The sequence below is a fragment of the Pelodiscus sinensis genome, chromosome 3 (assembly GCF_049634645.1).
Source record: "Pelodiscus sinensis isolate JC-2024 chromosome 3, ASM4963464v1, whole genome shotgun sequence".
NCBI lineage: Eukaryota > Metazoa > Chordata > Testudines > Trionychidae > Pelodiscus > Pelodiscus sinensis.
The window spans coordinates 124002575-124024582 of record NC_134713.1 but is presented as its reverse complement, the minus strand read 5'-3'; the positions used below and the strand labels follow the sequence as shown (position 1 = coordinate 124024582).

General features: G+C 43.4%; 1 protein-coding gene across 3 annotated transcripts in view; it reads right to left on the bottom strand.

Annotated features, from left to right (window-relative positions):
- TSNAX (translin associated factor X) overlaps window positions 1-22008 on the bottom strand; it is a 42113-nt gene that overhangs the window by 12022 nt on the left and 8083 nt on the right. For all 3 annotated transcript variants that reach the window (XM_075924738.1, XM_075924736.1, XM_075924737.1), the window contains one exon: window positions 20189-20319. In XM_075924738.1, the coding sequence (XP_075780853.1) occupies window positions 20189-20319 (131 nt within the window). The remainder of the gene's footprint in view (window positions 1-20188; window positions 20320-22008) is intronic.

The following is a 22008-nucleotide window of genomic DNA, read 5'->3' as shown; positions in this document are numbered from 1 at the left end:
CCCATAAGTAGATGTAAGGTAGGTCAATTTGAGTTATGCTACTAATATAGCTCAAATTATATAGCTTAAGTCAACTTGAAAATATAGTGTAGACCTGCCAATAGTCACAGCAATGTGCCAGGAAAATGAACTTGGCTTTAGGGATGAAAATCTTGGCCTCACTGAAGTCTACGGAGTTTTGCCATTGACTTCAGCAGGACTAGAATTTCCCTCCTGCAGATACTGTGCAGGAAAATGTAGCAAAGTTAGATGCAACCTGGATCAAATGGAAGGGCTGAGTAAAAAATAAAGCAAGGAACATGGATATGAACAACAGGAAAAACGGTGCTGTCCAAAGTGACTAGAAAGGGGGAAGAAAGAGGGGTTTGTTATTTTTTGGGGAGCAGATTACTCTATAGAAGGCCTGCCATACCATAGCCATAATAAAGGGATTACAGGTTACTTATGAAGGGTTTTTTTAGGACACCTCGGAGTCCTTTTATGCTTTTTTGAGGCTGGCAAGGTAAGGAAAAACGATTCAGTATTCAGAAACCACTCTAAAATACTATTCAGTGGTGAGGAGACATTGGAGACTGCATCTGTTCAGTGCCCTACGATTAGGGAGAAAAGCTAGAACAATTCATGGGTACTCAAAGTATAATTTAGATAAAGCATTTTGAGTGTAAAATAAAAAGGCTGCTAAAAAGAATGTGCTCAATCAGAATCCCGCAAAATGTTTATTAACCTATAAGCTGTGGAAACAGACTTCACTACCCATTTATTCAAAGCTCATCTTGTTGTACTCAGTTATGACGCAGTGACAATGTGTCATTCGAACAGCCTTTAACATTGCCAGACTCCAGCAGCATTCTCATCTGCGCAAGTTCCAGTCAAGCCTTGATGAAAAGTTGACTGCCAACAGACCATTGATTGGAGGTCCAATTCAGAAGTGGAGCCAGTTTAGAGAAATGGTGATGGAGACAGCGAAGTAAGTGCTTGGTCCCAAGAAATGCAATCATCAAGTCTGGTTTGAAGAGAACAACAGTGCTATTGAGGACCTGCTTGCCAAGAAGAACAAGGCATTTATTGAGTGGAAGAATGACCCAGGCTCCATCTCTAAGAAAGACAGGTTTAAGTTCCTCCAGGCCCAGGCTCAGTGAGAAATCTGCAAAATGCACGATCAGTGGTGGGAGAAGAAAGCTGAACAGGTGCAACACTATACTGACTTAAATTACCCAAGGGAGTTCTTCAGTTCCATCAAGTCAGTCTTTGGGCCTTCCAAGTCTGTCTCTGCCTCCTTGTTGTCTGCAGATGGAGCCACGTTGATCAGGGATAAGTCTGGCATTAATAATAGATGGAAAGAGTATTTCAGTCAGTTCCTCAATCGTCCATCATCAGTTGATCAGTCAGCATTGGAACAAATCCCTCAGAAGCCAACCCTTGAAGACCTGGGAGAACCTCCATTTATTGACAAAGTTAGAAAGACCATCAGACAGATGAGCTGCAGCAAGGCATCCGGCAAGGATGGGATTCCCGCAGAACTGTACAAGCCCTTAATGAGAAGTCACTTAAGGTTTTTCATAATGTCTTTAACCAGTATTTGGGAAGAGGAAGAAATGCCATCTGACCTCTGTGATGCCGTGATAGTTGCTCTGTACAAGAATAGGGGTGCAAGAGCCGACTGCGGGAACTACAGAGGTATCTCACTGCTTTCCATTGCCGGGAAAATCTTCGCCCACATCATCCTGAACAGGCTGATTTTGACAGTTTCAGAAGTGAGTCTCCCCGAGTCACAATGTGGCTTCTGCCCTAACCACAGTACTGTCGATATAATGTTTGTAATGAGACAGGTGCAAGAGAAGTGCCTTGAGCAGAATATGAACCTTTACTCTGTCTTCATTGATCTGACGAAGGCATTCGACACGGTTAACAGAGATGCATTGTGGATGATCCTCAGAAAGCTGGGTTGCCCACCGAAGTTCATCTCACTCATCAAGCTGTTTCATGATGACATGACAGGAGAGGTACTCTCGGATGGTGTGCCATCTGAGAAATTTAACATCTCCAATTGCATGAAGCAGGGCTGCATACTCGCCCCAGTGCTTTTTAACCTGTTCCTCGCTCAAGTCCTCATGCATGCTGTCAGAGACCTAGATCTTGGTATTTACATAAGGTACCGTTTGGATGGTTCACTGTTTGATTTGAGATGCCTTACTGCAAAGACCAAGACACTGGAGAGGCTTATCACCGAAGTGCTGTTTGCTGATGACTGTGCCCTTATGGCACACCAAGAGAACCACCTGCAGACCATCACTGACAGGTTCTCTGAAACACCCAAACTGTTCGGTCTCACAATTAGCCTCAGGAAGATAGAAGTCCTCTTCCAGCCTGCTCCAAACAGTGCTCCTCGACAGCCATGCATTACTATCAATGGCACACAACTGAAGGTAGTGGACAGCTTTAAGTACCTGGGCAGCACAATATCAAATAATGGATCCCTTGACAAAGAGATTACAGAGAGGATCCAGAAAGCCGGTCAGGCACTTGGGAGATTGCATGTTAAGGATCTCCAGCACAAAGATATTCACCTTTCAACTAAACTCACAGTATATAATGCCATGGTCCTCACCTCTCTCCTGTATGGCTGTGAAACATGGACCCTGTTCCGTAGGCACATCAAGCGGATGGAGCAGTTCCACATGTGCTCCCTACGATCAGTCAAGTAAGTATGCTAGTAGGACCGAATTACTAACCAAGAAGTGCTTGATACAGCTAGTTCCACAAGCATCGAAGCTAAGATCCTCCAGATCCAGCTTCGATGGTCTGGCCATGTTTTCCACATGGACGAAAGCAGGATCCCGAGGCAGCTGTTCTATGGGGAACTGGTACGTGGTAGTCGCAAACAGGGACGCCCAAGGAAGAGGCATAAGGATAACCTGAAGACCAACTTGCAGTGGACAGGCCTTCAACCTCGACTATTTGATCTAGCTGCTGCAGATAGGACTAATTGGCATTCCCTTACGAGGAAAGCAGCGACAAAGTTTGAGGACGACCGCCGTCAACGCCTCGCAGCTGCACGTGAAAGACGACATAGAGCTGCATTCTCTCCTGTCCTGACAACTGGCGTTCCATGCCCTGTCTGTAACCGCATGTGTGCTTCGACCTTTGGGCTCCGGAGCCACATGTGTTTCCACAAATGAAATGCACAACATGTCTTCCTCGGCTCCCAAGAGATACCAACACACACCAAATATAAAAGCATTACACATGGGAACCTTTGCTAGGGATGTCATCATGTAGACGACTACACAAATGACCGATAACCATGGGCTTATCAGTTAGTCTTGTTGACTACATGCATTCTCCCCCCCCCCCCCCCCCCATCAAAGGCAGCAAGGGCGGGGGGAGAGGGAGTTGGTGCCAATAAGGAGCTAGCATAAAAGCCAGCTTCTTATAAGCACTGGATCCACCTGTCCCTCCTCACTCCCTGCACAGCTGCTGACAGACAGGCAGCAGCCCAGAGGGTGGGAGGGGTAGGCTGGAGCCAATATGTGCAGGGAGCCAGCTTTCTATCAGAGGAGCAATGTGGGAGGGAGGGGCAAGGAAGGCTGCCGTGAAGCACCTTCTGTCTACCACAGTCCTCAGCCTGTGGAGGCCCACCTGGGCCCTTTGGGAAAGAGTCTGCTCCATGGCAATAGACCCTGTCCATGTGGGGATCCAAGCTCCCAACGAACAGGGCTCGCTGCCTCCACGCACAGCTGCCTCTGTATCAGAGGCAATAGCACAGGGCAGCAGGCAGCCAGTCCGCGAGGAAAGCTGGTTTTTAAACTGGCTCCCTTCGTGAATGGGATGCTGCCTGCCACCCCGCACTGCTACCTCCAATACAGAGGCAGCAGCGCAGTGTAGCAAGGGGCTCCCCAGGAGCGGGGCTGGGAGCACACTGGCTGCTGGCCCCACCCCCAGGGACTATTGAACGAATGGGTAACCACTAAGATTTCATGCAGTTACACAACTACTCGACAACATGATAGCTAACGTCCCTAACCTCTGGCAGAGAATATTTCTGCTACCTTTGGACTGGAGAATAGATGGAGAATGAAGACTCAGGGGACCAACTTCTGCCAAAAGATCAAACAAGCTCCCAAATCCCCTATACATCATTCCCTTGACTATACCATCCTAGGGATGTAACTGACTAGTCGACTATCCAAATAAGCAAATGCTTATCAGACAATCAAGTAGTGACTCAACTAGTTGTCCCTCCCCCCCATTTGCTACCTCTATCAGAGAGAGGCACTGTCTTTGCAGGGAGATGGGGAGGCAGAGGCATGGCGGGGAAACAGTGCAGGTGGGGACTGAGCAGACAGCTTCAGTCCCCGCTCCCACAGGTTCCCACTGTGGGTGCTCCAGCTTTTGAAATGTACGAGAGCTCTGTGGCGCTCCTGTACATTTCAAAAACAGAAGTGCGCTAAGGAGCATGGGGTGAGCAGAGACTCAAGAATTCCCCATTCGTCCCATGCTCTCTGTGGTGCCCTCCCCTTTCTCTCTGCAGCGCTCACCCCAGCACCGTCTCCAGGGTTCCACCTGTCCCCCCCCCACATACTGCCTTTATCCAAGGCTACGGGGGGGGGGGGGGGGGGGGATAGGGGAAGCTGCTGAGAAGCAGCCCATCCACAGGGGTCCCAGCAGGGAGCTGGGCCCCCCCCCACACGGACAGGGGCTTTTGCTACCAAGCAAACCCGGTTCATGGCAGTCTGGGCTAGACAGAGCTGCAGTGTGGGTGGCTTTGGAGCTGGCACGAGCCAAGACTACTTAGTTCCTGCTCAAGTTGGCTCCTGGAGATACTCCCGCTGTGCTCTGCAAAGTGACGCTTATCTACTAATCGTATAGTCGATACAAATTGCATCTCATTTTAACTGAGATTTTAACATCCTTATACCATCCCATTCCCTAAATTCACCCTAGTCCACAGATTCTTCTTTCCTTTTTCTATTTCTATTTCTACACATCCTGTTTCTCTTTCTTTTATTTTGCAACTTTATTTCTGATCATCCCCACATCTCTCTCAACTCTCACTTCACATACTTTTTCACACTGACTTTCACACAGATGCATTAAACAAAAACATCTGGCTTGCCATTTGTTTTCCTTTGCCCCTTCTCCATGATTCCCCTCATTTCAGAAAGATTTCTGCTTACATAATGGCTTGTATATTATCATCTTTCAAATATGTCTAGTTTATCTGAGTAAAAAACCATATTTGACCATAGTATAAAGATTTGAAAAAAAATTCTCTGCCAGAAGTTCAAAGATGACATTTAAATGACCCAAGACCTTGAAATAAGGTGTTTTTATGTCCAGGTAAAAAGGATGTTTAAATATGTTATATTTTAGATTAATGGAAGGACATCCGCTACCCTCAGAAAATAATCCCCAAGGTGAAAAATTCCATCCCATTTTACTATTTCATCCAACAATACCTTTCCCTTCTGCTCTTGTTTTGGATTTATTCCAAAATAGGATTATTTATGGATTGTGCTGTAATGGAGTAGTTTATAAGGCTGCTTTGTGTAATTCATTTTGTTTTCCTTGTATCCACACGGAGAAGTCCAAATAAAGACCTCTATAATTATTTCTGGAACTTTCTACAAATAGAGATACAGTTTACCAGAACTGAGAAGTAGGTTTGGCATGTTTAATTACATTTACTTTAGTTAACAACAGTTAATTTAATCTTCCATCACCACCAGTTAATCCTACTAAAGAAATGCAACAAACAATAGAAATGAGCTATGCTATCCTTCTCATGCATTTTGAAAACTGAAAGATTGAACATTTTTTTCTAGAAGACAAATCTTCTGCACACAATCTCAATATATTCAGAAGAAATATTCAGCATAAAGATTTTCAAGCAAGTTCTTACAGGGACCTAATTCAGAGACCAAAAACGACAACAGACTTTAGCAGACTTCTTGTCATTGAAATCTAAACAAACAATGAAAAATTCACTTTGCATGCTATTTTTTTCCAAAGTTCGTTTCATTTTAGATCTGAAGCAACTAGGGCATGCTCCCTAAAACAAACAGTGATCTATTATAGTTGGAAACTGCAAATACATAAGATGTTGCCAGAGGGTTACACACAAAAGCAACAGGAATTTGGAGGATCAGAAAAGAAGATAGGACCTGAAGACTGAGGAGAGACTAGAGATTAAGGGAAGGAGCTGGGAGGGAGGGAGACGAGTGCTATTGAAATGAGATGGACAGTGTTAAAATCCCAGCTACCCAATCTGAGATATTGGAGTAAATAAATGGAAACTTGCTCTAACTGCTTAAGACATGGCGGGGATCACATTTCTGCATATGAATATTGAAATTTCAGCTTGAAATATTACATGCAAATTGGGATGAGGGCAGGCTAAGGTTAAAAAAAGAGAGACTGAGAAATATTACAAATTAAAATTTAAATGTAAATGTTTAACTTAAAATATTTTTATAATCACGTGATTTTTGGGCTGAAAAATCACAGCAATAAAAGGCCTATTTTCTTTCTTCCTGCATATTATTTCTCTGTTCCTATTAGGGATGTGAATGGGTAATATGTTATCCATTGGGTAAAGGTTAACTATTACCCAGGAGCAGCCCACCACAGGTGGAGGAGTCAAGGGGAGGGGGAGACAGAAGCAGCGACCAGGGAGGACAGGTCTGCCAGCTCCCTGCTTCAGCTCCCCAGGCTGGAAGCAGAGCCAGAAGCAGCTGGGATGGAGCAGCCCCTACCAGTGGTGTGAAGGCTGCTCCAGCACGACCACGTCAGATAGAGGGTGCTCCACCTTAGCAGGCTGGAGCAGCCTCCCCGACCTGTCCCTGTTTAATCAGTTATACTTAACATTTAACCTGTTAACTAATTGAATGGCATGTTACGTCCCTAATTCTTATTCCCCTTCAGACTTATTTTCATTTTTCTCCTGCACTTTCTCAATGTCTTCCTCATGTCCCCACTCTTAATCTTTTAAAACTGCCACTGCTAGAAGATGGCTAAAGGAGACAGCAAGGGCTGATCCCTTCTTACACTGGCCAGCAGGTATCCGGGCACTAAGGCCACATCTCTGCTTGCAGGAATATTGACACTGCGGCAGTCCATCTTATAGCGTTTGATTTAGTGAGTCTAATAAAGACCCGCTAAATCGAATGCTGAGGGTGCCCAGTTGGCGCCAATATGCTTACTCTTCATAAAGAGTAAGAAAAGTCAACATGAGTTTCTCCCATCGACCTCCCGCTGTGAGGACAGCGCTGAAGCTCAATTTAAGGTACATTGACTTCAGCTACATTTTTTACATAGCTGGAATTAAGTACCTTAAGCCAACTGTACTGTGGATCTGGCCTGAGTGCAGCAATAGGAAATGCAATACAGGCAGTCCCCGGGTTACTCGGATCCGACTTACATCGGATCCCTACTTACAAACGGGGTGAGGCAACCCCGCACTAGCTGCTTCCCCCCAGCAGACCAGGGAGACGCGGAGCGGCTTTTCTCAGCAGACACCTCAGCTTGAGAATAAAGAACTGAGGGAAGTGAGGTGTGGGAGAATAAAACTGAGCTCTGGAGAAATGTTTGGCTAGAGTTTCCCCTACAATATGTACCAGTTCCGACTTACATACAAATTCAACTTAAGAACAAACCTACAGTCCCTATCTTGTATGTAACCCGGGGACTGCCTGTACTGTGGTTTTCTGCCACGTCAGCACACAGTGGACACACAAAGAACAGCAGGGGAAATCCTTTTCATACCTTCTACTTCAACTGGAATGAGATTTCAGCAGCATTGCAGGATGGATGGGAGTAGGTAAGGCACTGCTCACGGGTAAAGGAGCATCACGTGAAATTGCCTGTTAGGATTTGAACTTGCAGACAGTGGAGGTATTGGTCAAGAGAGATTAATGTGAAATTTAGGCCACAAACCTACCCTCATACCTATTATGTAAAACCTTTAACTGTACTCTTGTGGAACATCCTTTCAAATAACTAGAATACACCAGTGTTTATCATGAGATGAATAGAGTGCCTTCCCTGATCCTTAAAATTAAACACTGATAAAAGTAGTGGCAAATTGTCCATCATTAACCTGTTAGAGGATCTCTCTCCTGTAAACTTGTCTCAGAAAGACAAAATTAGAGAACTAGTGAAATAACCAACTGGACCACACTGGATGTTTCTACTAATATAAACAGCAGTAAAATAGTTAAAGGTGTTAATGTTTAAATGTGATCATTAGATTTGAGTCAACACCCTGTTCACTCTTCTCACAGTCTTTATTTCAATTCAGGTGTTTTGCAGACTCAAGAAAATAGCTTTTATTAGATTCACATTAAAAAGTTCCATTTCCATTAAGTAATGCTAGAAACTGAAGTTGATTATACAAAAGTTTAAAGTTCTGTAAAACTATCCACCAGCTGCTTATTTGCTACAAAGCTGTCCTAAAGCTTACATATTTGGGAATGAAGTGAAGTCAAAGGTTAATTTTAAAACTGCATGCAGAAAGAAAGCTGATTCTAGAGCCAGCTTTTCTCAGACACACCAGTGATTTGGATATCCTGTTGTGAGAACAGGCTTTTTTTTAAAAAAGTACTATGATACTGCTAACTACTGGCCTTTGTGCAATGGAGACAGATGACAAGTCCAAACAGAGCGTTGAACCAAAACCTTCAAAGAGGCATTTACATTTTAAAAAGTATTTTATTTGCTACTGTTTTTATTCATTGTAGCAACTCTTCAAAGTCAATATGCCATGCAGAGTTACATACAGCTTTTGGATTCTATTAGGACAGAAAAATACAACTTGTGCCATGTCTACACAGACAAGCTGCTTGATCCAGTTTTACTCAAATCAGCTTTTGAACCCATTTAGTTAAAGCAGTGCAAATCTTAAACTATCTTAATGCAGTTTAAGAAATGCTGATCTCCATTCAGACTCCTAACTCTATAACTGACTGAAACTAAACTAAGCCCCTATTAAACTGAAATAAGAATATCCACAGAGCCTTTTACTCTGTTTTAAATACACAGATATAATATCACACTTAGTTAAACTATTGCAAATTTCTCATACAGACAAGACCCAAGTATGTTGTGTATGCTAGTTAACATAATGCTCATCACTACCAAGAATTACAATTCCTTCATGTTCCCTCCTACCCACTTATATCTTTCCTCCCTTTTTTTTTTAGGAAGGATTCTGCTGTGTATGCTGAGGTAGTTTATTTTAGTTACTTATGAGCTCATATCTGCATGTTCTACTATTTGGTTGGCATTTTTATATTTTGGCTTATTTTATCCAAACCCCTTTATTTCAAAGTTACCAAAATAGAATTGCCTCTTCAGTCAAGGCTCTAATTTGCCTCCCCCAACTATATAAGGACACAATGTTGCAGCTATGTTTGTTGCAAGGTCATGCGCACATGGAAGATCTCAGCTTGACTCCTGATGCCTTTCTTTCCATTCTTGGAAGAAGAGGAAGTGCTTTAGAAAAAAAGCACAATTACCACTACAGCTAATTAAGGATCCTATCAATGTTTTTTGTAAGATACCTTGTTTGTGCCAGATGGCCTACTTCATTGGCAGCAGAGAGGAGGAATACCCAGAGTTCGCATTGGTGGCCACTTAACCACAGAAATACGGATTTTCAGTGATATGGAAAAGGCAGTCAGGATCATCTCTCCCTACTAGACTGCCTGAATCTCTGTTCAGATGGATTCAATATAAAGAGGATCAAATCTGGGTATGCTCTATGCGAGGGATGGGAAAAAGGGCCTCCATGGGCCAGATCCGGTCCGTCAAATGAGTTGATCTGGCCTATGGAGGCCCTGTTGCTCCCTCACCCCTAGGCCCATCAGGGCTTAGGGACTGGAGAGCATGCGGTGCTTAGAGTCAACCCTGGCGGTTGACTCTAAACTCCACGCACCCGAGGGCAGGGAGCTGCCCCATGCTCCTAGCTCTGATTTGAAAAGTCTCCTCCCACCCTGCAAGAGGTGCGACGCTTCTAAGCGCCACGTGCTCCTTGCAAGACAGGGGAAGGGCGGGAAGAGACTTTGCATGCTTCCGCTGCCCCCAGGATCTGATTGGTTGGGAGGTGGAGGGGAGCGTGTGAAGTCTCCTCCCATCATCAGGGGCACTGGCACCTAGAGGGAACTGCCAGCTGTTCAGAACAGCTAGTGGTTCTCTCGGGAGAGAGGGGGGGTAACGGGGGCAAAGACTTCACAAGCTTCCCCACCCCGAGACCAATCAGGGTCTGTGGGCAGGGAAGCCCCACCCTTTCCTCCTGAGGACCCACCCCTTCAAGGGCCACTTCAAAAATTTCTGAAGTGGCCCCCAGTCAAAAATTCTTGCTCACCTCTGCTGTGTGCTATATCAGTTTTGTTCATTAAAGCACGGTTCTTATGTGCCTCAAATGGCAAATGTGACAAGTCTAAGATTTCTATTGGCCCTATCATTTTCTTCCTGGGTTTGTTGCCAAAATGTGGTCTCTAAGCTACTGGTGATCTGTATAGCACTTCCCAGTGTACTCTAGAGAATTGACTGGTCACATGATGCTAGCATCTCCCAATTCTAGCTACTAAACTGTATTCAGACAGCTAAAATACATTAACTATTTCCCTAATGGCACTTTTCCATGAAAGCAACTGCTGCAGTGATATTACAGCATTACAAATTGGAAGGGAGAGGTCCAGTTAATGGGTGGGGTGATGTATACTACACAATGTCTCTATTTATAAGATGACCCATACTATGAAAAACTTTGAGAAACTCTCATTGCATATCCCAAGTTTCCTCCCAAGCTTAAGTTCTCAGCCCAGGAACTCTTCCAGATAACCAATTATTTCATGTATTATATCCTGCTGAACAGTAGCTGAATTTATTGTAGATCACTGCACATTCACAATGGAAACGATTATTTTTTAAGTTCTCTAGCATAGATATTATGAATATTGCCAAAGTCAGTAAGAGAAGAGGTTTTAAGTTGCTTGGAAAATAATGCAAAGAGCCAAGAGGTTTTGGAGGGAAGGGAGAGAATAGGAAAAGCATGAGGACTGAAGGGAAAAGGGAAAAAATCACAAAGATCTGAGAATAATGATGCCGTCTGAGAAAAGTCACCATTTGGCTAATTTTAATTAGCCATATTTAAAAACAGAAAGTCAATCAACACAATTAGATCTGATAAACAGCAACTTACACACCAATAATTCTTTATTTTTTCAGTTTCCATTTCTGGCATCTTACCTCCACTCTTGTTCATGAAAAATGAGGTGAACTTGATTGATTTTTCAGCTATAGCCCAATCCTATTTTATTAAAATCTCCCTAATATCTCTCAATAGCTAATGACTTCCTTCATTGATCTCTTCCTCTTTACGTGTTTAAAGGATAAAAAATTATCCTCCAGGGTGATCCTTCTACAATTATTTGTTATACCTTATTCATTCAGCTTATTTTAAACCATTTCAGACTTCCTTCATGCCCCTGTTTATTACAAGCATAGGAAAAAAATGACGTTTAATCATTTTTGCTACAGTTCTTCTATAACTTCCTTAAAATCAACAGTGGGGAACCATCCCACATCTATTGTTTTAGAACTGTATATTAAAATTGTTTTGAGATATATACATAAAAAGGAGTTGTGAAGGTAAGTTTCATATGAGATGTTTATTGTATAAAAAAATAAAGACTAATGGCATGAACAAAAACAGGAGAGTGGAAAAATACTTGTATGGTCACTATACAGAAACTTTATCAGCCAATGCAGTTTCTATTCAACAGATCCCTGCATACTCTACAAAAATAACCTTGTTTAAACATGGCTTTTTCTTGGATATTTAGACAGGAAAGCAGCCCTCATACATTCATGCTAGTACACCACATTATGACACAGGTAACTAACTGGGCTAAAATGTGTTCCTCTAGCAGGATAATAATATTTCCCATTCCATCAACGTAAGTTTCTTGTCTACACTAGTCAGGGCAACAATATTGTGCACCTTGCCAGAGACTGGCTTCCTGTGTTGTATATGCCATATTCATTAGACCTGCAAAACATCCCTACAGAGGACAAGGCCACAAGCAAGACCTAAGCCATATAACACTGTTTGGCCACAATTAAATTTTTCAGCGCGAGTCTTATTCTAGCACAGATAGTGCCTATAGAGAAGAAATTGTGTTCTTAAGCTTTGTCAACCCAGATGTTTCATAATTCCATTGCTGCTCTCATCCCTGTAATTTTACCCTGCACAGCAACCATGGGAACACCAGGCAAGACAAGATGCTGACATTATTATAACAATGTAATCTAATTCTGTTGAGAGAAAGTAAAAGCATGGTGGTAAAAAGCTGATGGTAACCTATCCTTTCCGTCACAAGTGTTCCCACTTCTACCTACCAGTGAAGGCACACCAGCCGTAATGCAATGGAAAAGCTCAGCTAGACAAAGCCCTACTTACACCTGTGATTAATTTGTATTACAGTAATGCAGAAAGGCTCCAAACAGATCAGGGTCTTACTGTTCTAGGCACTCTTGACTTTCATGGATGTATCAGGGAGGAGAATCATGCCCCAACTGATTAATGCTTAGACAAATATCTAGAATTGTGTCCTTATGAAGTAGTGGATTTCGTCCTTCACCACTCACAAGTCCTAAATGCATGCTGTAAAAGTGTCTATCAAATGCATGGCTATCATAATTAACCTCTATCATGATAATAAATATTTGTTTGCAGCAGTTGCCTAAGAAGGTAAAGCTTGAGAAAGGCTTATCTTTCGAGCATAATGGAATTACTACATTTATGCAAATTATCCTCAAAATATACTTTCAAGTATTTCCACAAATCTTACTATTTATAAAGCATGTGTTTTGGGGTGCTTCATTTTAGAGTGTGCATTTGGTGTACATTAGTGACACTGTCACAGTATTAATTTACTGGAATAGACTAAAGAGTCATCATGAAAAGCTACTTTGTCTCTCCTTCATTTTAGAGTTTATGCCTAGAATCTTTGCCAGTCTTCCTGACTTCCTGATAAAATTAAAAAGAAAAACAACACACATTTCACATTTCCTCACAGGATATAATGGTTATATATCACAAATTGAGGCAAGAAGCAGGAATTCTATGTTCCAAATGCTGACATTTTTAAAATATCAGGAAAACAGAACATTCACAACAAATTAAAAGTTAAACATTTAAAAAGTGACTAGTTATTTCAGAATATTTCAGTAAAAAGTATGTTTGCTTGTTTAATCATCCCTTGGGACAATCTGTACTGTTAAGTGTAGAAAACAGGCATCAGGTTTTGTTGCTCAATTATTAGTACTATACTCAGTGTTTGAGCTCAGACAAGTATCCTTTGGGGAAACATCCTGCGTGCCATTAGCACTATGCTTAATGAGGGAAAGCATCAAACTCCTTTAGTGCGCTGCCAGAATTGTTTTATCTTTAAGTCAAAAGAACAACTATTTGGAATTACCCCAAAAAAAACATTTAACAATTAAAGTGGCAAACAATATTCCCAGCATCTTGCACTGTTCTATTTATAGACTAACCGTTATTATACCAAATAAAATAAATATCAGCCATCTTTATTATGCAGCTACAGTCATGAATCCATAATTAAGGTGGTTAAGATAGTTTTCATTGTAAGTCTAGTTATAGCCCCTTATTATTCTTTCTGAGAGAGGTAGGGTGGAGAGCAAGAGGATGTCTCATGTTTGATTTCAAGCCAGAGGAGAATATTTTTAGGAAGTGTGAGGTTAATTGGACAAGCTGCTTTTGAGATATGGGACACTGGCATTTTTAAAATTCTTTTTTCAATTCATTCTTAATTCAGAAATGTTTTGGTCCAAAAATTGTGCACAGTTTCTGTACTAGTCCATAATAAGAACTAGTGCAAAGGGCTTTTTTAAATATACTAACTTGGAGTGGAAAATTTTAAAGCTATTAAAAGGTCAAGGTTAAAACTCTGGGACCTATTAAAGGCTTTCTGGGTATTATAACTTTCAGGAAAGATCTAGCAAGTTTACAAACTCCACTGTGCCTAATCTGGATTCTACTTTTTTTTTAAAGCTATCCTACTTTTCTCTCTCATCACCCCAACTCCTGAATAGAGAGTAGAAGTCCCTGTGCTTCAGTAGGTCACAACTTATAACAGGTCACAATGTTGAGAAATAGAGCAACTACACTCCAAAACACTGGTGGTTATTCCCCCATAAGATGCATCAAACCAGCCACAAAAGTAACTTCTGTCTCAGCACACTTGGCTAACAAAAAGTCATATAAGAGCAGTTTCCTGATGCATTCCAGTCTTTATCTTACCACCAAAAATACTGGATTCAGAGATGAGTGGCTCTTTACAACCAATCTCATCAGATAAAAGATTTTTCTGAGCCCAAAGGACCATCCATACACCCAAATCAATATACAACTCAAATCTCACATACACCCCCCAAAAAAACCACTGTTTCCAATTCTTTAATATCTAAAAATCTAAAGATTTATAAAAGAAAGATGAGAGTTAAAATTAGTTAAAGGAATCAAATACACACAATAATTGCAAAGTTCTAGGTTCAGCCTTATAGCAGCAATGGAATAAACTGCTGGCTTGATAAGGTTCTGGCTGCTTCCAAATCACTGGAAGCACCTCAGTCCCTTTGTTAGAATGCTCCCATTAGTATAAGTCTATAGTTCAGAGGTCTGACCAGGAAAGAAGCAAAAAGAAGGTGTTTCTAGGGCCTTTTATAGCCTCGGCCATGTGGAATGGAATCCCATTATTCTTACTGTGGGAAATTATAGGTAAAGAGAGTATGGAATCACATGGGCAAGTCCCATGTCCATTCAGTTTTGCTTAGTCACAATGGCCATTACCTATACAGGCACTCAGTAAGTTACAAAACATCCAACTTACAAACATTAGCACATACATACAAAGCTCATCTGCAGCCTCAGGAGATCAGGCAGGAGGTAGCACACACAGTGCGAGTGCTGGCTGGAGACTTCAGAGCAGCAGGTGGCAGCTGCACAGCCAATGGCTAGAGAGAAATGGCACTCTAAAGGGGAAACTGCTGCTTCACCCCGACCCCTGGCTACACGGTCACCCTCTCCTCTTCTGGAGTCCTCCAGGCCACGCTTGTGCTGCTTACCACCTCTTGGTGAGTAAGGGTTAGGCACAGCCCATGCTGGGGGAGTAGGGTAGGGGGACAAGTGGCATACCCAGAAGTGCCCTTCAGAATTTCCACCTGCTTCCTCATTCTTATCTAATTCAACCTGCCTTGCCTCAAGCACCAGCAATTCAAGGTTATATAAAAATCTATTTCAACTATTTTTCATTGCAAATATACAATATTTCAGCTACATTATGGGTAAAATAGGCTTCTGTGGACTAGCCTGGGAACCTAAACACTATTTATAACATTGTATCTATGGGAAATGTGTTCTGAGTTCCATCCAACTTACAAACAAACTTTTGGAACACACCCAATTCATAAATTGGGGACTTCTTATAGCTCTAGTCATCTTTTCTATCTGTCCACTTACATGGGGATGGTAAGAGATATGAAATCATTGATCAATTCCACAGATTTTCATGGCATTTTTCATCATGCTACCTACCAGTGAAACTAGTTCTCTGACCTGAGCCTATCCTTTCAGGGATACGCCTTCTTGAGAACACTTGTTCAGTAAGAATTTCGTTTGCAGATTTATTTCTCGTAAGGATAGCCTGTGCTCATTTTGTGAAAGAATCTACAATTACCAGCGGAAGCTTATTCCACTTTGCTGTTTGGAGCAGTGATCCAATGGAATCAAATTGTATTCTAGAACTAAGACACAATGAAGGGACCCCTTTGAGTCAACAATCTGCATTCCCTGCTGCACAAGGAAAATATCTCTGAACATACTTTTTTACATCCTTGCCATGATTTACCAACCATCTCACCTGAATCACTCCTTACTTTTAATCAATTCCCTGATGTCCATGTCTGTCATGAACCCACAACAGTAAATTTAATCCTATAAATTCAGGTATTACCCATTTCCAATGTTCTCCAGTTTTCATCGAGATTAAGCCTTCTGTAGTCACTTCCACTTCTGTTTTATTAAATTTCCCTACCCTCGTGACATCCTTTTTTATCTGTTTACTTCTTCCTGTACCAGACCATGATCCGTAAACTCCACTTTGGGATTAACTACTAACTATACCTGGCCCTCTTATTTAGTTTCCTCCAACAAACTGTTTCCCCATGCTGCCTACTTAGCTAACTGGTCACATGTGCTATTCCAATAAGCTGATTCATTACTTTTCTTGTCACCTCTTATCTTCAAAGCCATCCTTAGGTATACACATATGTAGCTCCATTAAATTTGGGGCACCACACTGGTAATCTTTTGGAAGTATGCAGGGTTCACAGAATGACAAAGGTATGTCCTGTCAAGTAACTAAAATGAAATATACCCCAATATACTACCAATGACTATATTTTGCAAGGCAAAAATTTTACTTCAGTCTCATCCAATATTTGGAAGGCACTGGTTTGTCTTCCTGCATTAAGATCATTCCCAAGCTGACTCTGTAGCACTAACTTCTAACACGAAAGGTTTTTCAGGGTCTAGTTATCCAGATCTGCAGTAAGGCTCCTTTAAATTGAGTTACTGCTTTGGTATGAGCTGGAGTCCAATTCTGTGCCTCATTTGTCTTGAACCATTTTTTAAAAAGGGGGTTGCCTTTTCTTCATGTTGTGGAGCAAGTTTCATACAAAACTCTGTCAGCTCCAGAAAGGATCTTAGATGGATAACATCTGTTGGCAGAGGCAGCTGAGTAATTAACTTCACTCTGTCCACTGGATCTCTGGCATCAAAGGCGGTGCCTAAATAATTTACAGAATCATCTGGACATTTCTTTCATTGACCTTTAGCCCTCTCTGATACCATCAACACCTTACCCAAGACTACTCGTTGGAGTTTAAAGCGCTTTGTATTATTAATATGTCAGCTACATATTCAACTACATATTCAGTGACATTCCTGTTGTACCGGTGTATGAAAAATACTGTGGCATTATGGTACCCTTCAGGGACCTCAACCAGAACATGAGCATAATTTATACCAACACTCAGGATGAAGGTGAAAGCCCACAACCCATCTGATTAATCCAGAACAGAAAATACATGGCCTCCTGTCATTACATCTTCATATTAAACTGTCCTGGGTGCTGTCACTGAAGTGATCTTATTGAAAGCACAAAAATTAGAAATTAATTGCTACTTTCATTCATTCCTTTCAGTTATTGTGATCTTAGGTGCTACTTGAAATTAGAGCAAGTTTACAGACATTTCACACAGAAATGTGATTTTTCAAATTGGTGCTATGTCTTTAAAATGAACTACAGGCAGTCCCCGAGTTACGCGGATCCGACTTATGTCGGATCCACAGTTACAAACGGGGATTTTCTCGCCCCGGAGGACTGGAGCGGAGGGACGCCTGGTCCTGCCGCCCGCCTCCTCCGGGGCGAGAAAAGCTGCTCCCCGTCTCCCTGGTCTGCTGGGGGAGCCAGCAGACCAGGGAGACGCTGAGCAAAGCCGCAGAGGACCTGGGCCGGACCTCGGCGCTGATCTGGAAGCACCGCGGTCCGGCCCGGGTCCTCCGCCGCTTTGCTCCACGTCTCCCTGGTCTGCTGGGGGGGGGGGGGGGGGGAACGCAGCTAGTGCCCCCCCCCCCCCCCCAACAGACCAGGGAGACGTGGAGCAAAGCCTGGGGTAGAGCAGGTGGGACGCTGCCGGTTGGTCCCGCAGCACCGCTCCTTGGCGCTACTGGACCAACCCGGCAGCACCCCAGCTGCTCTGCCCCAGGAGTCCTGATTCAGCCGCTGCTGATCAGTTTCAGCAGCGGCTGAATCAGGACGCCTGGGGCAGAGCAGCTGGGGTGCTGCTGGGTTGGTCCAGTAGCGCCGAGGAGCGGCCGCGCTACTGGACCAACCCAGCAGCACCCGAGCTGCTCTGCCCCAGGCGTCCTGATTCAGCCGCTGCTGAAACTGACCAGCGGCTGACTACAGGAAGCCCGAGGCAGAGTTGCTCTGCCCCGGGCTTCCTGGAATCAGCTGCTGATCAGTTTCAGCAGCAGCTGACTTGGGGACGCCTGAGGTTCTTAAGTTGAGTCTGTATGTAAGTCGGAACTGATGTCCAGATTCAGCCGCTGTTGAAACTGATCAGTTTCAGCAGCGACTGAATCTGGATGCCAGTTCCGACTTACATACAGATTCAACTTAAGAACAAACCTACAGTCCCTATCTTGTACGTAACCCGGGGACTGCCTGTATATCAGTGCATTCACCCCCACTCCCCAAGAGCATTCTCCAACACCTAGAGTGTGTCAGGTTTTCTCATTTGCTTTCTAAGCCTCTGCTATGAGGTCGCCAGTGTAGGGATGTAAGGGAGTAGTCGTCTAGTCGACTAACTGATAAGCATATGCTTCTTGGGTAATCGAATCGACTACTCGCTTTCCCCCTGCTTGCTGCTTCTTGAAAATTCAGTTCCCCCAGCACGGTCTCCACGGTGCAGGAAGATGGGGGGGCGGAGGAGGGGGAGCAGAGCCACAGTGTCCTGGAGCTGGTGCGAGCCGGCCCAAGGAGCTAATCCCGCTGCAGCTCTGCATTTTACTATATTTAAAGTACAAAGCCACGGCGGGGGTAGCGAGTACTCTCCTATCGATAGAGTATTCTATCGACTACTTAATTAGCTGATTAACCTCAATTTAACATCCCTACTACTCCAGTATTCTGAATTGTATGCAATTTGAGTCCTTTTACACTTAAAATGCTGCTTAAAATTTATATGCTCTGATAGCTACATGAAGCAGAGCCTTTAAATGCTGTGCACACCACAAACTATGCTGGATTATAACATGGTGTGAAATATGAGCCAAAAGGGAATCTATGCACACCATAGATTTTATTGGCATTGTGTATATTTCCATCAGGCCTCAAACTGTTCATACTTGATACCAGGTCAAAACTAGGGATGTAAAATCCTGTTTAACTGACTATCTGGTTAAACATATTGTTTAACTGGTTAATGAATTAAAAGGGGGGCAAGTGGAGGGAGGGTACTGGGTTGAAAGATCCCCCTCACGGCAGGCAGGTGGGCCAGGGCTTCCCACAGTCAGGGGCTGTGCTGGAGCATCCCCTGTCTGTGGAGGGCCTCCTGCATGGCTGGAGCGGCCCCCTGCCCATGACAAGTGGAGAGCTGCTCCAGAGCCATCAGTTAACTGGTTAAACCTTCACATCCCTAGTCATAAGCATCAGAGAACTGCATTTAAGGATTCACTGATGATATAAGAATCACCTTAATGCAAAAGGCACTTACATACGCAAATAAAGATTTCAAATAAAAACAAGATATTCACAATACAGTCAGCTCATGCTATTCAATTTCTTAGAGCAGGGGTGGGGAACCTTAGGCCCAGGAGCTGAATGCCATTCCACGAGGAGTAACGGTAGTTCAAACTAGGAAGCCTAGTCCGAACTACCTAGTCCGTGCCGCGTGTAGCCGCGCGGCACGGGGTTCGAACGAGCCAGGATTTAAAAATGGCGGCGCCCGGCTTATGCAAATGAAGCCCGGGAAATTCAAATCCCGGGCTTCATTTTCAAGTGCGGTATGCCTACATTACCCTCCTAGTTCGAAGTAGGAGGGTAGTGTAGACATACCCCTAAAGACCAAGTGATGTTTACAGCCAGAGTTTCTGTTGATCACTAGTGCCACAGATAGTGCCTAAATACAGTTCTTTTGCATGTGAGAGAAGGATATAAAAAACTCTGTGGGAAAACTCAACATATTGTGTCCATCAGTGCAGCTGAAAAACTAAGATGACCTTTGAAACTTGTTTATAAAAAGACTGCCATTTACACAGAGAAGTTGAAATCGAGGGGGGAAGTTTGAATGGTGCACACATTAGAGTTTGTGCTTAATACTCATATCTATATAATGTGTTTACATATTTTAGCGTTATGAAATATAATCAAGAGCATGCTTTTTAATCTTCAAAAAGAGAAAAAACACAATCTATGTTTTAAACTGCAAATTCAGCCCTGGTGTAAGTAAATGCATGGCTGCGGAAGTAATGGAGTTGTATCTAAACTGAATTCGGCCCAATGTGAGCATACATCCTAGCGCAATGTATACTTACCTGGAGAAATGGCTCTGTGAAACTGATACATATCTTCTCCTACCAGTTCTTGTGCTACTTGCTTAATTTTCTGTCTGACAGCTTCTAATTTGGCCTCAGATTCATTTAGTATTTCCTCCCTATTGGGGGCACTGTAAACACAGAACACAAATAAAATTACAAAGTGGCAGATATTAGAACATCAACAAAGAGTTAAATTACATTATCTTTTACTAATAACTGTTTAATTAGTGCAGTCAAAATTCAATATTTTGGAATGAAAAAGTTAAAATGAATCTTTCTGATCTAGTGGAAGTAGGTACCTTTGAATTCTACTACAGATGCTAAAAAGAACTACCTTTAAGATAATCGACCAGTCAAACCCAGTCTGAATAGATTTCTGCTTATTTCAGGCTGTTACTTTAATTATGATGAAAGCAGAAATAACAAGGAAGATAATAACAAGCTTCAAACTAAATTATACAGAAAAGCTAGAAAAAAAAATCTGCAGAAGTCCCGTCTCCCATACCCAAAATTCACAGCATTTTGTAATACGACTGATTAACAGCGTAAGGATCTACTTTATATGTTTTTAAGCAGTATTTATGAAATATGCCACTAAGGCAGTGGTTCTCAAACTTTCTGGCCTGCAGCCCACCCGGCTCAACACAAACCCTCTGTGAACCACCAACCAATCACCCATGATGACAAAATGGATGCACAAAGGGGTGAGGGTACAGAGTCTGGCCAGGAGGAGTGCAGGAGCAGGCTGGGAGTGGAGGGGTCTGGTTGGAAAGTTGGGTGCAGGAACAGGCTAAGGATGTGGGGTCTGGGTGGAAACTAGGGTGCAAGAATGGGATGGGGGGAGGGTCTGGCCGGGAGGTTGGGTGCAGGAGCAGGCTGAGAGTGGAGGAGTCTGGAAGGGAGGATGCTGTAGCAGGTACAGTGTGTGGGGTCTCAGTGGGAGATGGGTACTTGAGGGGGATAAGGAGTATGGGGGACGCGTACCTGGTTCCATGCCTCCCGCTGCTCCCAGGCACTGCTCCCTGCTGCTCCCAGTGGCCGGGATTCTGGCCAATGGGAGCAGCGGGGAAAGCCTCCAGGTAAATGGTTTCCTGAGCTGCTGTTCCTGCAGCTGTGGAAGGAGTGGCAGTATGTGGAGCTGCTTCCTTCCCCTGCAAGCTGGATCCAGCCCGCAAGGATGAGGGCACAGTGCTGGAGTGCCAGTGTAGGCTCTCCGCTGCAGGAGAGTGGGGTGAGCCGCGAGCCTGCGGCCCACTTGCAAGACGGTCGCAGATCACACTATGAGAACCAATGGTCTACAGAAACCTCTATCATATATGATCCACAACTGCTGTTACATTATATTTTATATAAACAACAGAGGCTTTCAAACTGTGGCCCGTGGACTACTAATGGTTTACAAACTACATTCAAGTGGTCCGTGGACAGTTTCCCCTAAGGTGCACACCTGGATGGTCCCACTCAAGAGAATGAAGGGCTGCCAGCCTAATTAGTGGTTTCCAGGCATGGTTCCACCAATCAGGTGCCTGGACCCTCACATGAAAGGTGAGTTGGTAGCCTTGGGAGAAACTGGGGATAGGAGGAGGAGGCAGTGAGTGAAGTGGGGGAAATAGGAAGTGTGGGGGAGGCAATCGGGTGAGAAATGGGACATGCTGGGCTGTGGCAGCCAGAGAAAGAGGCTGTTTTCCCTAGCTACTGGACTGTGCCTGCTGAGGAGTGATGCCTTTCTTCCAAGAGTTAGCTCTATGGCTGCTGTGACAGGGAAGAGACTCCTACTGATATAAAAATGAGTTGTAAAGTTCATAATTATTATTATT